At 41.5% G+C, this 14,738-nt stretch overlaps 1 protein-coding gene across 1 annotated transcript in view; it reads right to left on the bottom strand.

The window, feature by feature from the left end:
• Positions 1–244: 244 nt before the first annotated feature.
• The window catches only part of cntn5 (contactin 5), a gene marked incomplete at its 3' end in the record, with an annotated part of 142,834 nt that continues 128,340 nt past the window's right edge, over positions 245–14,738 (bottom strand). Inside the window, exons 18-23 of the mRNA XM_083695117.1 lie at positions 2,673–2,907; positions 2,231–2,340; positions 1,844–2,030; positions 1,555–1,667; positions 1,208–1,376; positions 245–351 (exon numbers count right to left, since the gene is read on the bottom strand). Of these exons, the coding sequence (XP_083551243.1) occupies positions 245–351; positions 1,208–1,376; positions 1,555–1,667; positions 1,844–2,030; positions 2,231–2,340; positions 2,673–2,907 (921 nt within the window). The remainder of the gene's footprint in view (positions 352–1,207; positions 1,377–1,554; positions 1,668–1,843; positions 2,031–2,230; positions 2,341–2,672; positions 2,908–14,738) is intronic.

The raw sequence follows: 14,738 nt of genomic DNA, 5'->3' as shown, positions 1-14,738 counted from the left end.
AACACTAAACTGATGTTGGAAAGAACTAAAAAAAATCTAAAATATTTTGCCCCAAAAATTTGTTGTAAACTAAATATGAAATTAATGTTCTTTGAGACTGTCTGTTTGTGTCAGAAGCGGTCCCCCCCGGCAGGCCACTGGCTCTAGGATGGGTAAGGCCAAAGCAAGCAGACAGTCTGATGGCATGAGGGAGAGGAGGCCCAGCCATGGCTCCCTCTAGGTGGATGAGGATGGCACTGAGGCCTCACCAGGAAGCTGAAGGCAGCAGAGGGACCAGGAGCAGAGCTGCTGTCCATGTTAAGCCCCATGGCAAGCAGTGCAGTGAGTACTGGCCACTTTTTGCACGGACACCTGAAGATTTGGGAGACAGGGAGGGGAGGACAAAACATCAACAAAACACTGTTTTGTCAGAGCTGTTATCACTGAAAAGCTAATTGCTGCACAAATACTTCTCCCTCACATGCACCCATTTGAGTGAAGTTGAATGATCATGACATTTTCTTTAGTGAAAAATGGACGCTAAAAGGAGAAAAACAACATTTAGATATTGTTTTGAAAAAATCCTTTGCAGAAAGTAGCTACACAGGGGTGGAAACATGTTTGAAATGAGTGACACCTCGCAATGTCAAACCAATCAAATACCTTGCTTGGATGAGCTTAAAAAAAACAGAATTCAGTTTTTCCTTCAGATTTTCTTCAACATGCCAAGCTAGCATAGACAACAACTCTATCCGGTTGGAAAAGACGGCACACATAATAACAAGCAACCATTCAACGGGCATGTGAGGGAGGGTTCTTGGAATGTAATGTCCAATGAAATGGACAATCCAAGCTGTATTGGCTAATCTAAAATTCTGCAGACCTCCAAAGGAGGCATGAGAACATTGTGATTTGGAGGTATTACTACGTAAGACTATGTTTGCCCCAAATAGCTTGTCTGGTGCTTTGAACAATGGAGAGCAAACTTTGTATTTGTCTTCTTGTTTGAAAGTTAATTGGCTGTGCACCAGTGTAGATGTGTGTGGAGGTGGTCATTAAAATGGTATTCATTAAAATGGTAAGGAAACATGGCAGATGCAACAGCTGTGGTGACTCAATTAGCAATCCAACATAAATCAGTCGAAAATAAGTTGGTGTGAAGCGGTATATGGCAGAGATCAGGGAATGGGGGAATCAAACTTAAAAACTTAATCTCCCGGTGTCTTACCGGAGGAGGTGAGGACTCGGACTTGGGAGCTGGATGCCCCCTCTCCTCCCTCGCTCACCGCTCGCACTTCTATGATGTAGGTTCCCCCCTCTGGCAATGAGAGCACAGCTGAGGGGTTGATGGTCCTGATCACCTGGTTGTGGCCTCTTCCTTCCTGTCTCAGTAGCACCTGCAGGACCGATAGAATATTTGTGTTTATCCAAATCCTTTCTCTGCCAGAGCTAGTAATACACAGATATGGTGGCACTGTTATTGGCTCCCACCATATTCTTGGAGTGCTTATAGTGTTGGGTAAGCTTTTTTCCCCACAACAAAGATTAAACAAAGATGGTGGTAAGTAGGCTTACTGTGTATCCTACAACATCAGATTCATTGTCCTTTGATTTGACTGGGTCCCAGTTTAAAGACACATTGTTCCCCTCTTGAATCCACATGAGGTTGCTTGGAGGCTGAACCGGAGCTGAGGAGAAAGGACAGAATTTTCATCAAACATTACAATACCCAAAGTTTTAATCACATACTTGTATTTGCATGCAGAGTAACAGATACTGTTGTACTCTTAGTACAAGAGAGTACAGGAGAAAAATACCCATATAGAATATGGTTGGTACTGTACACTATGAGTTCTGGACTCACGGGCTTTCCTGGTCTTGGCTATGATAGCAATGCTGGCAGGGCCCTGGCCAATGCTGTTGAAGCCTTTCACTGTGATGAGATACAGACTGTTTCCCTCAAGGCCTGTCAGCAGCATGGAAGTCTCATTCCCAAGAGTTTTCCTCTTTTTCCCTGACTCCTCCTGCTCCATGTCTTTCCAATAGCTCACCTGGGAAAATGAGGAGTTGGCCGAGTTTCTTTAATTAGTAATGTATCCAAGTAGTAAGATGAGAGGAGAAAATGTTAAACGATGCATTGGCTATCTTTGAGAATACTGTATAACCTACTTTACTACTTGCAAACTACCTCACACATGCGCACACACACGCTCGCACACACACACGCTTACACACACACACACACACACACCTCGTATCCTCGTGGTTTTCCAGGGCCAGGATTGGGTGGCTTCCAAGTGACCTTAATTTCCGATGAGGAAATGCTGGAAGCTTTAACGTCAGATGGGGCCTCTCTTGGCTCTGTATTAGAAAACAGTGAACTTACAGTCACAAATCCCACAGACAGACAATATTGTGTAACTCCTAAACTGCTGCAAGCAGTTTCCTGAGTGGCTTTTACAAAATAACGGATTACAAAGATGTGAAACACTAATTGCAAACTGAAAATGTATAGGCAACACTTAGCGTTTTTGACACATATCTCACAATATGCGCGCAACTTTGTAACGTGGGCACACTATCTGTAGACAGATAGGCTGTAACAGTAATGGTCTTAAATGAACTCCAATGGGTGGGTTACTGCATCTAGTTTCACAATTCCTGGGGAAATCAATGGACATGACAGAACTCACCTCCCTCAGCAGAGTAGACCGTGACCACCCTACTGAAAGGCCCGTCTCCCTTGTTGTTATAGACTCCCACCTTCACTTCAAAGGGGGTGAGGGGAGGGAAGGTCTCATCACGATACTTGTAAGTAGTGGAGTCTGCCGATGTCACCATTTTCTCCTTCCAGCCCCGTGTCCCATTAGCTCGGAAAGCCACAATGTATCCAAAGCCCTCGCCATTTTGGAATTCCTCAGACACAGGCTGAAATCAGGGAGAGGAGGAAATAATCTTATATTTTCTATGGGACATACAAATCTAATCAAAGACAATATGTATGACCCCAACTACACCATGCTCCATGGTAAGAACTCTTCTGCCTTGTTTGACCCTCAAGATTAAAATAACTCACAGATTTCTCTGAGAACTGCTCTGAAAACCAATTGATTGCTTACAGATAGAATGTGTTTTACTGACACACAAACTTAGCAGGTACTGACAATTATCCTGCTGTCTCTGGAACCAAGGACACAGCATTAATGCATAAAAACAGTCTCCAAAACTCATATACCTCTATAAAGTAGCCATCTTCAAACAACAACAAAGTAGTCAGCCTGACACTTTTTTTGGTAAACAGCTGGGGGATGGGGCTGGACAAATGCTACCACTCTCATATTCATAGATGGTGCTATGGATGTAAAAACTAACCTTCCATGAGATCAACATGATAATTTTAGCCATGTTTTGAAGCTAAACCATGTTTGTTTAGAACAATTACATTGTTTACAAACAAAAGAGTAAAACAAGCTGTTTGGGTTAAGGCAATCGAACAATGCCCATGAGGCAAGTTATATTCTTGAAGAATCAATGGCTATACTGAATGTCATTTAAAAGTCCAAAAATGTATGTACCAATCCCAGATTTCTTAATTGAGAAGCATATCATATTTTCCTTTCTGAATAACCTATTTAGTGACACTGATGCTTGCGTTGAAAAGACAGGAATTAGATCAAAATGTCAAAAAGTCCCAAATGAATCCTTCAACTTTCCAGCTCTAAAGAAATAAATCACTTGTTAATGTCATGCTCTTTGATAATAACCATGAACACATTTTGCATAGACACTTTTGGTGCTGCTTCCACAGCTTTACAGTATCTAAAAAAAATGAGATTTCTGTAAGGGTTTATTATTCAGTGAATATTTTCTAAGAAAGAGAAAAAACTGCACAGACCTACAGTCTGAGCTGAAGTTATGAGGGACACACTCAGATTAGTTTTACTGGCTTGAATGCTTGTCTGCTGTTTTCCTAAATAGGTGATACTGTGAGCTGCCTCCAACACCTGCTACACATTTAATGGAACCGAATGCAATTTATTAGGGGAGATAGAAATGTAATTAAGCCGTGAGCAAGCAGAATTAAATCTTAGGCTTAATTAAATACATGACAAACACCTGTACACTCTGTTTTTTGGCGTAATGCGATGATTTTGACAGGCTTCAAAATAATGACACACCCTCAAGGCATCACCCAAATTAGACAACTCTAGTGGTTAGAGTAGAGGTGGTTGGAGATGTTCACCTCTCACTACATGAGAACCACTATGGCTGTCTAATTAACTTACAAGCAAGTTATTTGAAAATAAATTAGCTTCCATCAAACTCATTTTCAGAGCTGACTACTCTTTTCAGGGAATATGGGTCTCTAAAAACACCATGACAAAATTAACAAAATTAAAATACAGTTAATGCTGCACAGCGCAGTGCAACACACAAGGCTGAGGAATAAGAGAGGGCTGCAGGGAGGCATAGAGTATGAAAGGGCTGATCTAAGTCAAGGTTAATTCCCCCAGTTGGTGGTGTAGGACCTGCTGGGCTTTACGATGGTGACTGAGGGGGCATCTGTTATAGTTTCCTAGTAAAGCAGTCTCTCACCAGCGACTCTAATGAGACGGCTGAATGAAGCTGCAGCCATTGTTTAGTCATTCATCCTGGTTAATAACCCAGCCCACCATAGCCGCCCAGGCTCTGACAAGCCTCCACAGATGATTGGAGAGGCAGAGCTGCCATGCACTTACATGCTCTGACTGCCAAAAGGAGCTCACATTCCTGCTCCGTCTCCTTCAATATTCATCTCCATTGATCACGGACAGAGCCCTGAGTTATTTCCAAAAGCATTTAGCTGGAACAAAAATAAATAGGGCAGATATAAAATGACTTTAAATGGCATGTCAAAAAAGAGGTGCACTTCACTCAAGTAGAGCATGTGGACACTCCTGTGGGATGCCCCCGAAAGTGATGAATGTGTTGGCCAGTGACCAATTCTTGCATCACTGACAATGAACAGAGTAGAACAAGACATAATGTATGCTTCTATATTAATGTGTGTGGTTGGGTTTTCTTTCATTACAAAAGCAACAGTGCTAACTGCAGATAATGTAGGGGAAATGTTAAAATATATAAGCATAACATTGGATTAAGAACACTCACTAAGATAGTTTAACAGACTACATTTTGCATACTAGTACTTGTAGAACAAACAATCACAGTGGTTTGTAATTAAACTGTCACCAAAGATTAGAATTATGATAACATTGTGGTTACTCTAATGACATTCTTGAGAGGTTCTAAAAACTAAAAGGCACAGTGGAACAGCACAACAACATCATCCCATCTGGAATGAGGTTTATCCCCCATAATGCTCCACTAAGGTGCACTTCTCATGTGAAGGTTATTTTCCTGGTGACAGTTGGGCCTCTGTACTTAATTACCACAAGAATAACCATCAGTTACATCCACATCTGTTCACCATTCCCCAGTTGATGGCACCTCTAACTGCCCTCATTTGAAATCCTATAGCTTTGTTCATTTACATGTTCATCTGCGCAAAAGCAAAAAAACTCGGTGGAAGCCAAAGGTGCTCTTTCCGTTGACAAACATTCCATGCTATTATCCTCTTAACATGGTGGGAGATTGATCACATTTTGTACAAGCATTTTGAAGAATGAGAATACAAACAGATGTTCCCAAACATCCTGGGCTTGATGGGGGATTGCCTCAAGACTGAAGGTTAATCATCATTCATGCCTCTCTGCCAAGACTAAACTTAAAATTCACTTAGCAATGCTGCAGCCTCTATTTTTTTATATTGTGTAGTCTTAATTTCAGATTCACTGAAAACAATCCCACAATGTACTATTTGGTACCATGTTTTGCATGGAATATACTGTGATCTATGCATGTACTATGCATGTACTATACTGTGACTATGATCTCCCAGGTGATACCAAGTAAATACTTGTTTAAACGGGACTAAAACAAAGTGTTAAGAGATATGATTAAACCATAGTGTGATATATTCATATCTAGGCTATTATCCACACAATCTAACAGTTAGATAATGTTACGAAACAAATACCATAAAGTTTAGAGGCTAGAGGTATATTAAGTCTTTGAGTGTGCCATGGAATCGTCTCGTATTTCTCACTGACAGTGAATGCAACTGAGTGTAAACTAATGGGATCATATGTAGGTCTTCAATATTATCATTAACTAGACCATACATGCATCGTCCATCAACCATGCTTAATCATCTTAAAATGTCTGACAGGTATTCCCAAGCAACAATGAAAGTATTTAATGAATGGCACATGTAAGCCTCTACATTGTCATTAGGCTGAACTACACCTCATCACATTTGATTTCTAGACTGTTTGACAGTAAAAGGAAATCATCAGGGAGCAGTTTGAGAAGTTATGGTGGTTTTTAGTGAACCCAACTGTTGACAATCCATGAGACACTATAAAAGCAGCAGTAATGTCAGGTGTATGTATGATCACAGTTTTGTGTTTATTTTATGTGTTTTGGATTTTTAAGAATATTTTCAAATATATTATTTGTGAGCCTTAACTTATATTACTTTTGTTTTAATTACTGGAGTCCTCCAGGTTTATCTATTAAAATGCACAAAATGGTTTTGGTGCCATCAGATGGAGCCAGCGAATCTGGTGGTTGGTGGCCGTTACACTGGTGATCGTCCCCTTACTTCCTTACTGGTTTGTAATGTATAAAATGTATTGTAATGTATACAAATCCGATATACATATCAAAATAGTTATATAATGTTTTGTGAATAATATCATAAGTTTATTGTAGTCAAAGCTTGAAAATGCTAATATGTCCAGCTACTGAATCTTATATTGTATATTGTTGATGAAATTAGTGTTTGAATAGTTTGCTAGTAGAATACTAAGCACAAACTAACCTAGTGTTATGCTAAGCACTAGTTAGCCCTAGTTTAGCTAGGTTTGTTTGTTTACTGTTTGGTGGTAGCACTGCTAGGGCGGTCATTGTGGTCTATTGTAGCATTGGGTATCATTTCTGTATACACGGCAATACTGGTAAATATGTTGAGTGTGTGAGACAAACATACATACCGTTTCACAGTTTAACATGCTAGATAACATATCTGTTGCACTATTTCTTTCACTATTTGAATAGGTTGTATTTTGGTATACTAATTAATTGAATCACAATGATTATATGCACTGTAAAGAAGACTGAAAAAGGATATGGAAATATGTCACTATATTTTTTACTGTAGTTATTTTTGTATTCAATTTATATTTCCCTACAAAGCCTTTGTAATGAGATGATTGACACTTGTATGTAACAGATGACCCTTTGCACTATTGAGGAAATAAAGTTTAATAAGTTGATTAAATTTTTTTAGGGCTTGTTCAGGATTGCCGCCACCTAGTGGAAGGCTGCTAATCCAGTGATCCATGAACCTCGGGGTAGCGAGACATGTGAACGCAGCAAGGGGCTATGAGTGTGCAACTGGACAGCAACAACAGGTGACCAAAGTCAAAGGGGATCCTGTTCGAAAGAGTGCAGCGCTGCTAAAGGCATCTGAAGCAGATATCATGTCTGACTACGAGAGGAACAGACTTGTATTGAACAGTTGGTCTGGAACCTGTTTGATAGCAATTATGAAGAGAGTTATTTTGAATTCCTGTCTGCTTTCATGTGTTGTGAAGCCTTACTGTAGACCAGGGTCACAGTTACTGTATTTAAAAGATGTTATTGACGAGGTCGTCGAGAACTGTGAGAAGAGCCTATTGACTCCCCAGGTTAGTTCTGAGGTTGATGCACTTAGACAATCCCGTCAAATAACATAGCTAATGCTTGCCTAAATCCTGATGCTCAGGAGTACCTTAACTCATTCAGTGGAGAGGAAAGTAAAGGGAACAGCCCCTCCCTACTTGTAAGCAATGGTCAGCCCCCAAACTCCTGCCCAATCACTCTGTTCTTCCATCTCAGCTGGCCAACTGGCACCGCCGCCTCTACAAGGATGCAGTGGTCGTGCTATTCAGTCACGGCTTTTAACTATCCTGGCGCCCCAGTGGTGGAACGAGCTTCCCTCTGCTGTCAGGACTGCAGAGTCACTACCTATATTTCGCTGTAGACTGAAGACCCCTTTCTTCAGGCTACATCTTGACTGTCCCTACAAAAGACTTCATCCATGACGACTAATTGGATACTATACGGAATGAGGAAGGTGCCGGTAGGGCTGGCTGCCTGTTTCAGCAGCTCCGTCTTTTTTGTTGTTGTCATAGTAGTTTATAGGTGTTTTTATACAGTTTGTTAAAACCGACATCAAAATGTAAACAAAATAACCATGGACACTAAAGTTTTTATTTACTTTTTCACCGTTTAACTACTCATGGAGACTGTTTTTATTCCTGGTGGATTTGCGTGCTAAGAGACCACTATTGTTTACTTCAGAGAACAGCTGATTGTGTTGGCTCAGCCGGCAATGGTTGTCGGCGAGCGGCCAACTGTAGTGGAGGAAATAAAGAGACGGCATCGGGGAAGCAGAGCGGGGGGGAAGTCATGGAGGAAGAAAAGGAGATATAAACTGTATTTTCCTTCTATCATCATGGGCAATGTGGGATCTCTGGGCAATAATATGGAGGAGCTTACAGCACTGGCGAGAGGACAGAGGAAATACCGTGAATGTAGTCTTATGTGTTTTATGGAGACATGGCTGCAGGAGGGCATTTCCGACGCAAACACTACCCTCGAGTGCTTAAAGACAGTGTGGGCAGGCAGGATTCACCGTCAGTGTGGCAAAAAGCAAGTCAACAACAGATGGTGCAATCCTGGCCATATTCACATGGAGGAAAGCGTCTGTAGCCCGGACATCGAACTTTTGGCTGTAGGACATATATCCCCCCTCTGCCGACGTAGAGGCAGCGTGTGAGACTATGGACACTGTTATCGTGAGACTACAGACCCAGCACCCCAGTCCATTCATTGCAATCTCCAGGGATTTTAACCATGTCACCCTGATAAAAACACTGGCAACGTTCTCCCAGTTTGTGAAGTGCCCCACGAGGGAGAACAAAACACTGGACTTGTTATATGCTAATGTGAAGGATGCCTACATCTCTACAGCACTCCTCCCCCTCGGGCAGATTGGACCACAACCGAGTCCACCTCAAGCCCGTGTATGAGCCTCTAGTCCAACAGCACTCTGTGACCACTAGGTCTGTGAGGAGATGGACACAGGAGGATGATGAGGCTCTGCAGGACTGTTTTGAGACAACGGACTGGGAGATTCTCTGTGAGTCACATGGGGAGGACATTGATGGTCTTTCACATTGCATCTCAGACTACATTAACTTCTGTGTGGAGAACACCGTATCTACTAGGAGGGTCCAGTGTTTTCCCAATAAGAAGCCTTGGATTACAAGTGACCGAAAGGCCCTCCTCAACAACAAGAAGACAGCCTTCAGGTCTGGTGACTAGGAAGAACTGAAGTGGGTGCAGAGGAAGCTCAAGGAGAAGCTGAAGGAGAGCAGGGACACCTACAGGCGGAAGATGGAGGACAGCCTGCAGGACAACAACACAAGAGAGGTGTGGAGCAGCGTGAGGAAGATCACCGGCTACAAGCAGGCTAACGACCTGCAAGTTGCTGGAGATCTGGACAGGGCCATAGAGTTGAACCAGTTCTTCAACAGGTTTCACTCAGGGGCTCATTGTCTCCCTCCCCCCAGCTCCACCAATGACTCTCCACTCCGTCCTCCTTCTCCTCCCCCCAGCTCCTCCAGCCCTGCACAGCTAAGAAGTATGTGCTCCAATCAATCCATCACAGAAAAATAAGAGTTGTAGAAATGATTGGAAACTCAAGACTGCCATGACATACATGTTCTTTACAAGTGTATGTAAACTTCTGACCACAACTGTATATTCAGAACTTTTCTAGGATTGTGATGAGCTACTGCAAGTGAAAGATTACAAAGTGGAAACACCACTAGGAAAGTTCAGTAAAGGCAAAGGACTTAAGCTGTCATCCAGGACTTCTGTTAAGTGGACTGAGGAGCACCAAAGGTCGCTGGTCCAACTGATTGGCACCTTAGCCAACCCGGCTGTCCTGGCCTACCTTGACTTCGACCTACCCTTTACATTGCACAAATGCCTCTGAACAAGGGCTTGGTAAGTTGAGAGTCGTTGCTTATGGCTCAAGAACATTATACCGGCTAAGAACTACAACCACTCAGGCAAGCTGGAGTTTCTAGCATTGAAGTGGGCTGTGTGCATGAAGAGATTGTTTGTTTCATGCCCCCCACTTCACCATCTACATTGATAACAATCCACTAACATATGTGATGAGCATTTCCAAGCTGAATGCAGTGGGTCACAGATGGGTTGGGGAACTTGCAGATTTAAAAATGTTCAACATTACAGACCAGTCAAGATAAATGTGAATGCAGACACTCTCTCCTGGCTGCCACTGGACATTAGGAAGTATGTTGCTGACTCTACCAAAGAACTCCCCAGTGAAGCAGTCCAAGCGATGCAAGGGGACCCTTGCCAACAATCAACCAAGATGAGTCGGCTCAGAGGCTCAGAGAATGGAAAATGCCATTGGAATCAGACTAAAGGAAACCAACACAATCCTGAGCAGTAATATCAGACGAGGAGCAAGTGGTCCTGTGACGAAATTAATGCATGAAAGGGAAGCTCAAGCTCACAATGGACTACTAAACCAGAAGACCTGCCAGAGCAGGCAGATGACTTTGAAGCACCTCCATGATGACATGGGCCATGTCGGAACTAAGAGAGTCTTTAGCCTGGTGAGAGACTAGTTTTACTGGCCATTCATCAAGAGGGACAACGACGAGTATGTAACCAGACAGTGCCCTTGTATAAAACAAAACACCTGTTACAGACATAAGAGCACCAATGGGCAGTATTACTACTAGTTCATCCCTGGAACTTGTGTTGCAGCCTATTGACTACATGCACTTAGAGGCCAGTAGGGGTGACTATGAATATACAGAGCCTATAGAAAGTCATCATACTCCTTTAAAATAGTTACTATATTTGTTGTACAGCCTGAAATCAAAACCCATTAAAAAAAACCTTTTTCCAGCTTTATGTACAAATGTAGCCATACAACATCAAACTAATGAAAAAAAAGGCGACAGTTCTGAAAATTTATAAAAAATGAAAAACAAGAATAACAGGGTTGGAAAAGTCATCAGTCCCCTGATTTAATACTTTGTAGAGCCACCTTTTGCTGCAATTACAGCCATCAATCTGTTTGGATATGTCTCCACTAGCTTTGCACACCTAGATTGGAGAATATTTGCCCATTCTTCCTTGCAGAATTGTTCGAGTTCAGTCAAATTCCGTGGTGAGCGGCGATGGACTGCTCTCTTCAAGTCCATCCACAGATTTTCTATCGGATTTAAGTCAAGGCTCTGACTTGGCCACTTAAGGACATTCACCTTTCTATCCTTAAGCCACTGCGTTGTTCTTTTGGCGGTATGTTTAGGATCGTTGTCGTGTTAGAAGGTGAATGACCTGCTGTGGTGGAAGTCTAGGATTTACCACTCTGTACTTTAGCTCTTCGGAGGTAAGAATCAAGAAACAAGTCCTGAGTAGCCACAATATATGAGTCCGGTATTTATTGCTTGCAAACAAGAGACAAGAGCGTAACAGCAGCCCAGCGTAGATCCGGGGGTCCGTTCAGCGCAAGTCTAAAAAGACAATGATCAGGTTCGTCTTTTATACAGTTTAAACATCATGCCAGGCACCTACAACGCTATCGGCTGGTGGGCTTGTGCTTACGTGAGAAAGGGCGGGAGAGAATGAACAATGGGGAGGCTTTCTTACTGATTAATCGCCGTTCAACATTTCACACCTATCGGCAGGATGAGCCTGTCCCCCCATTATTGCTCTCTCTCACCACTCCCTCAGACATCACCGCTGTTCATATTATAAATCATACAGTGCTTCTCGGAACAATGGCTATAGAACTTTAGAGGTGTGGCAAGAGAAAATGTAATCACAGTAGTTACACAAGTTGTATCAGTCATATGAAAGTGTATAACCTGAAAATAGTTCTATGAATGTATTTTCCATAACACCTGCCCATCTTCAGCTGTCTAGCAGAGGGACGCAGGTTGTCCTCAAGAATTTGGGTGTACTTGGCAGCATCCATTTTGATTCAATCCTGACCAATTGCCCAGTACCCGCTGAAGAGAAACATCCCCACAACATAATGTTGCCACCACCATGCTTCACAGTAGGTATGGTGTGTTTTGGGTGATGTGCTATGTTTGGTTTTCGCCTAACATAGCGCTTGGAGTTCAGTCCAAAAAGTTTAATCTTAGTCTTGTCTGACCATAAAACCTTTTTCCACATGGCAACAGAATCTTCCAGGTGTGTTTTTCAATAGCACAAACGAGACTGAGTGTGGCACTTTTTCAGAAAAGGCTTCTTTCTTGCTACCCTGCCATACAGGCCAGCTTTGTGTAAAGCTTGTGAGATTGTTGTCACATGCACAGACAGACCAGTCCCAGCCATAAAGACTTGTAAGTCCTTCAAAGTTGCCTTTGGCCTCTTGGTAGCTTCTCTGATGAATGTCCTCCTGGTTCGGCCATCCAGTTTGGACGGACGGCCTGATCTAGGCAAGGTGTTGGTGGTGCCATACGCCTTACACTTCTTAATGATGCTGTGAACGGTACTCAGAGGGATAGCTAAAGCCTTCAAAATCTTTTTGTTACCTTCACCTAACTTGTGCCTTCCTACAACTTTATCCCGGAGGCCTTTTGAAAGTACTTTTCCAACCATGGTGAATTCTTTGCAGAGCATGCACTTCTAGTAGTGGAATCCTCAAGAAACAGCTGGTTTTATTCTGAAGTAATCAAAACCACTACAATTGATGTCAGATGGGGGGCAATTAGCCTTGTGTTTGATCTGGAAGTTGATTGGTTGCACCTGAACAAGTTTATAATGGTATACTCTAAGGGGCTGATCACTTAACCAAACCAGGTATTTCACTAATATTTTTTTTATAATTGTCCAGAATTTTAAAATATTTTATTTTCACTTTGATGATGAGGGTTCTAATGTGTACATACAGCTCAAAAAAGTTAGATTTGATTTATTTTAATTTCCAGGGTGTAATGTGACAAAAGGTAAAGATTTCACAGGGTATGATGACTTTCTATAGGCACTGTATATTGGTTGTCATAGACCATATTACGAGATTTGCCCAAATGTATCAGATGAAAAACAAGTCAAGAAGAACTGCAGCTGAAAAAATATTCAGCGACTTCATCCCATGGTTCAGATATCCGTCAAAACTGCACCATGACCAAGGTTGCGAGTTTGAGAAAAACTCTTTAACCTTTTTGCGCATAGGTTTTAGACATTTCCAATGCATAATAAGCTGATGATGCTAATTATCTACGTGCGAATCATATTTTATTACGCAGAATGCATTGATTGATGACAAATGTGTCACAACCAAAGATGTTTTAGTGAAATGAGGTGAGTAGATGGTTCACTCGTGTGTCGGAAACAAACATCTCAGCACGCACAAACAAGTTAATAGCCACTTACTTAAAACTTTTGGAAAGTGTCTTAGTAAATTGTTTCGATCACTGGTGAGCACATTTGTGATGTGTACATTACATTGTAAATTGTAATCGCTATTATCTAATTTGTATTATGGTTTTGGTTAGCTGAGAATTGTCTCAATTAGACTGCTTGTTAGCTCACTTTCCCCAGAGCCATGAATAATTATAGCCTTAGCCTATTTTTATTTTTAAATTTTTATGATAACTCTGTTATGTTGTTTCTACTTCTGTGCATGTCTGAAAGTCGACATCAATAAAATAAACTGCTCACATTGAGGACACAGTTGTAAAGACACCATTTATGCTAAATGTTTCTGTGAAAAAACATTGTGACAGCCCAAACAAAAATCATTTTAGCAGTGTGCACAAACAATAACCACCATCAGATTATTTTCAACTTCTGGAAAGTGTTTTAGTCAATTATTTTGATCACTAGTGAGCTCACCCATAATGTGATACATTGTAAATTGTAATCGCTATAATACAGTATTATGGTTTCTGTCCGAGAGTTGGCTCAATTAGCCTGCTTGTAAAATCAGTCTTTCACCAGCTAGGAACAACGCAGCCTTAGCCTAGATTTTCCGATTTGGATGAGGACTGTGCTTTTGCTACTTCTGCGAACATCAACATAAAAAAATAAGTGCTTACATTGAGGACGTACAGTTGTAAAGACATAGGCCTATAATTTGTGCAACATGTTTAGGTGAAATAAAAGTGTGGTCAGCTCAATGCTGATTGTTGCATCAATTGTAAATAGACGTTCTAATCAAGTGTTCAAATCACACCGTTGAGACTGGACGCTTGAGGGACCACTCTAGACTTGTATCATCTGTTTGATTGTACGTGTCAAAGACAATTTAAGACTGGCACGATGTCACTCATACCCACTCCTTTGTAGCTACTTTCTACAAAGGATTCCGAACTAGGAAAGCCTGGTCTCAACGAGGTTAACAGATTTGTAATAAAAGGCTACGGTTTATATACTAATATGTCCAGCTACTGAATCCTTGTATTTTGATGTTAATGTATTTGATATTGTTGACAAAATTAGTGTTCACTAGGATGCCAAACGCAAGCTAGCCTAGATTTAGCATGTTAGATAGCATACTATTTCTTAGCACTATTTCTTATTTGAATAGCTTTTATTTTGTTATACTAATT

This window comes from Argentina silus (genome assembly GCF_951799395.1).
Source record: "Argentina silus genome assembly, chromosome: X".
Classification (NCBI taxonomy): Eukaryota; Metazoa; Chordata; class Actinopteri; order Argentiniformes; family Argentinidae; genus Argentina; species Argentina silus.
Note: the sequence above shows the minus strand (reverse complement) of the source record. Positions and strands in the feature narration are given on the sequence as shown.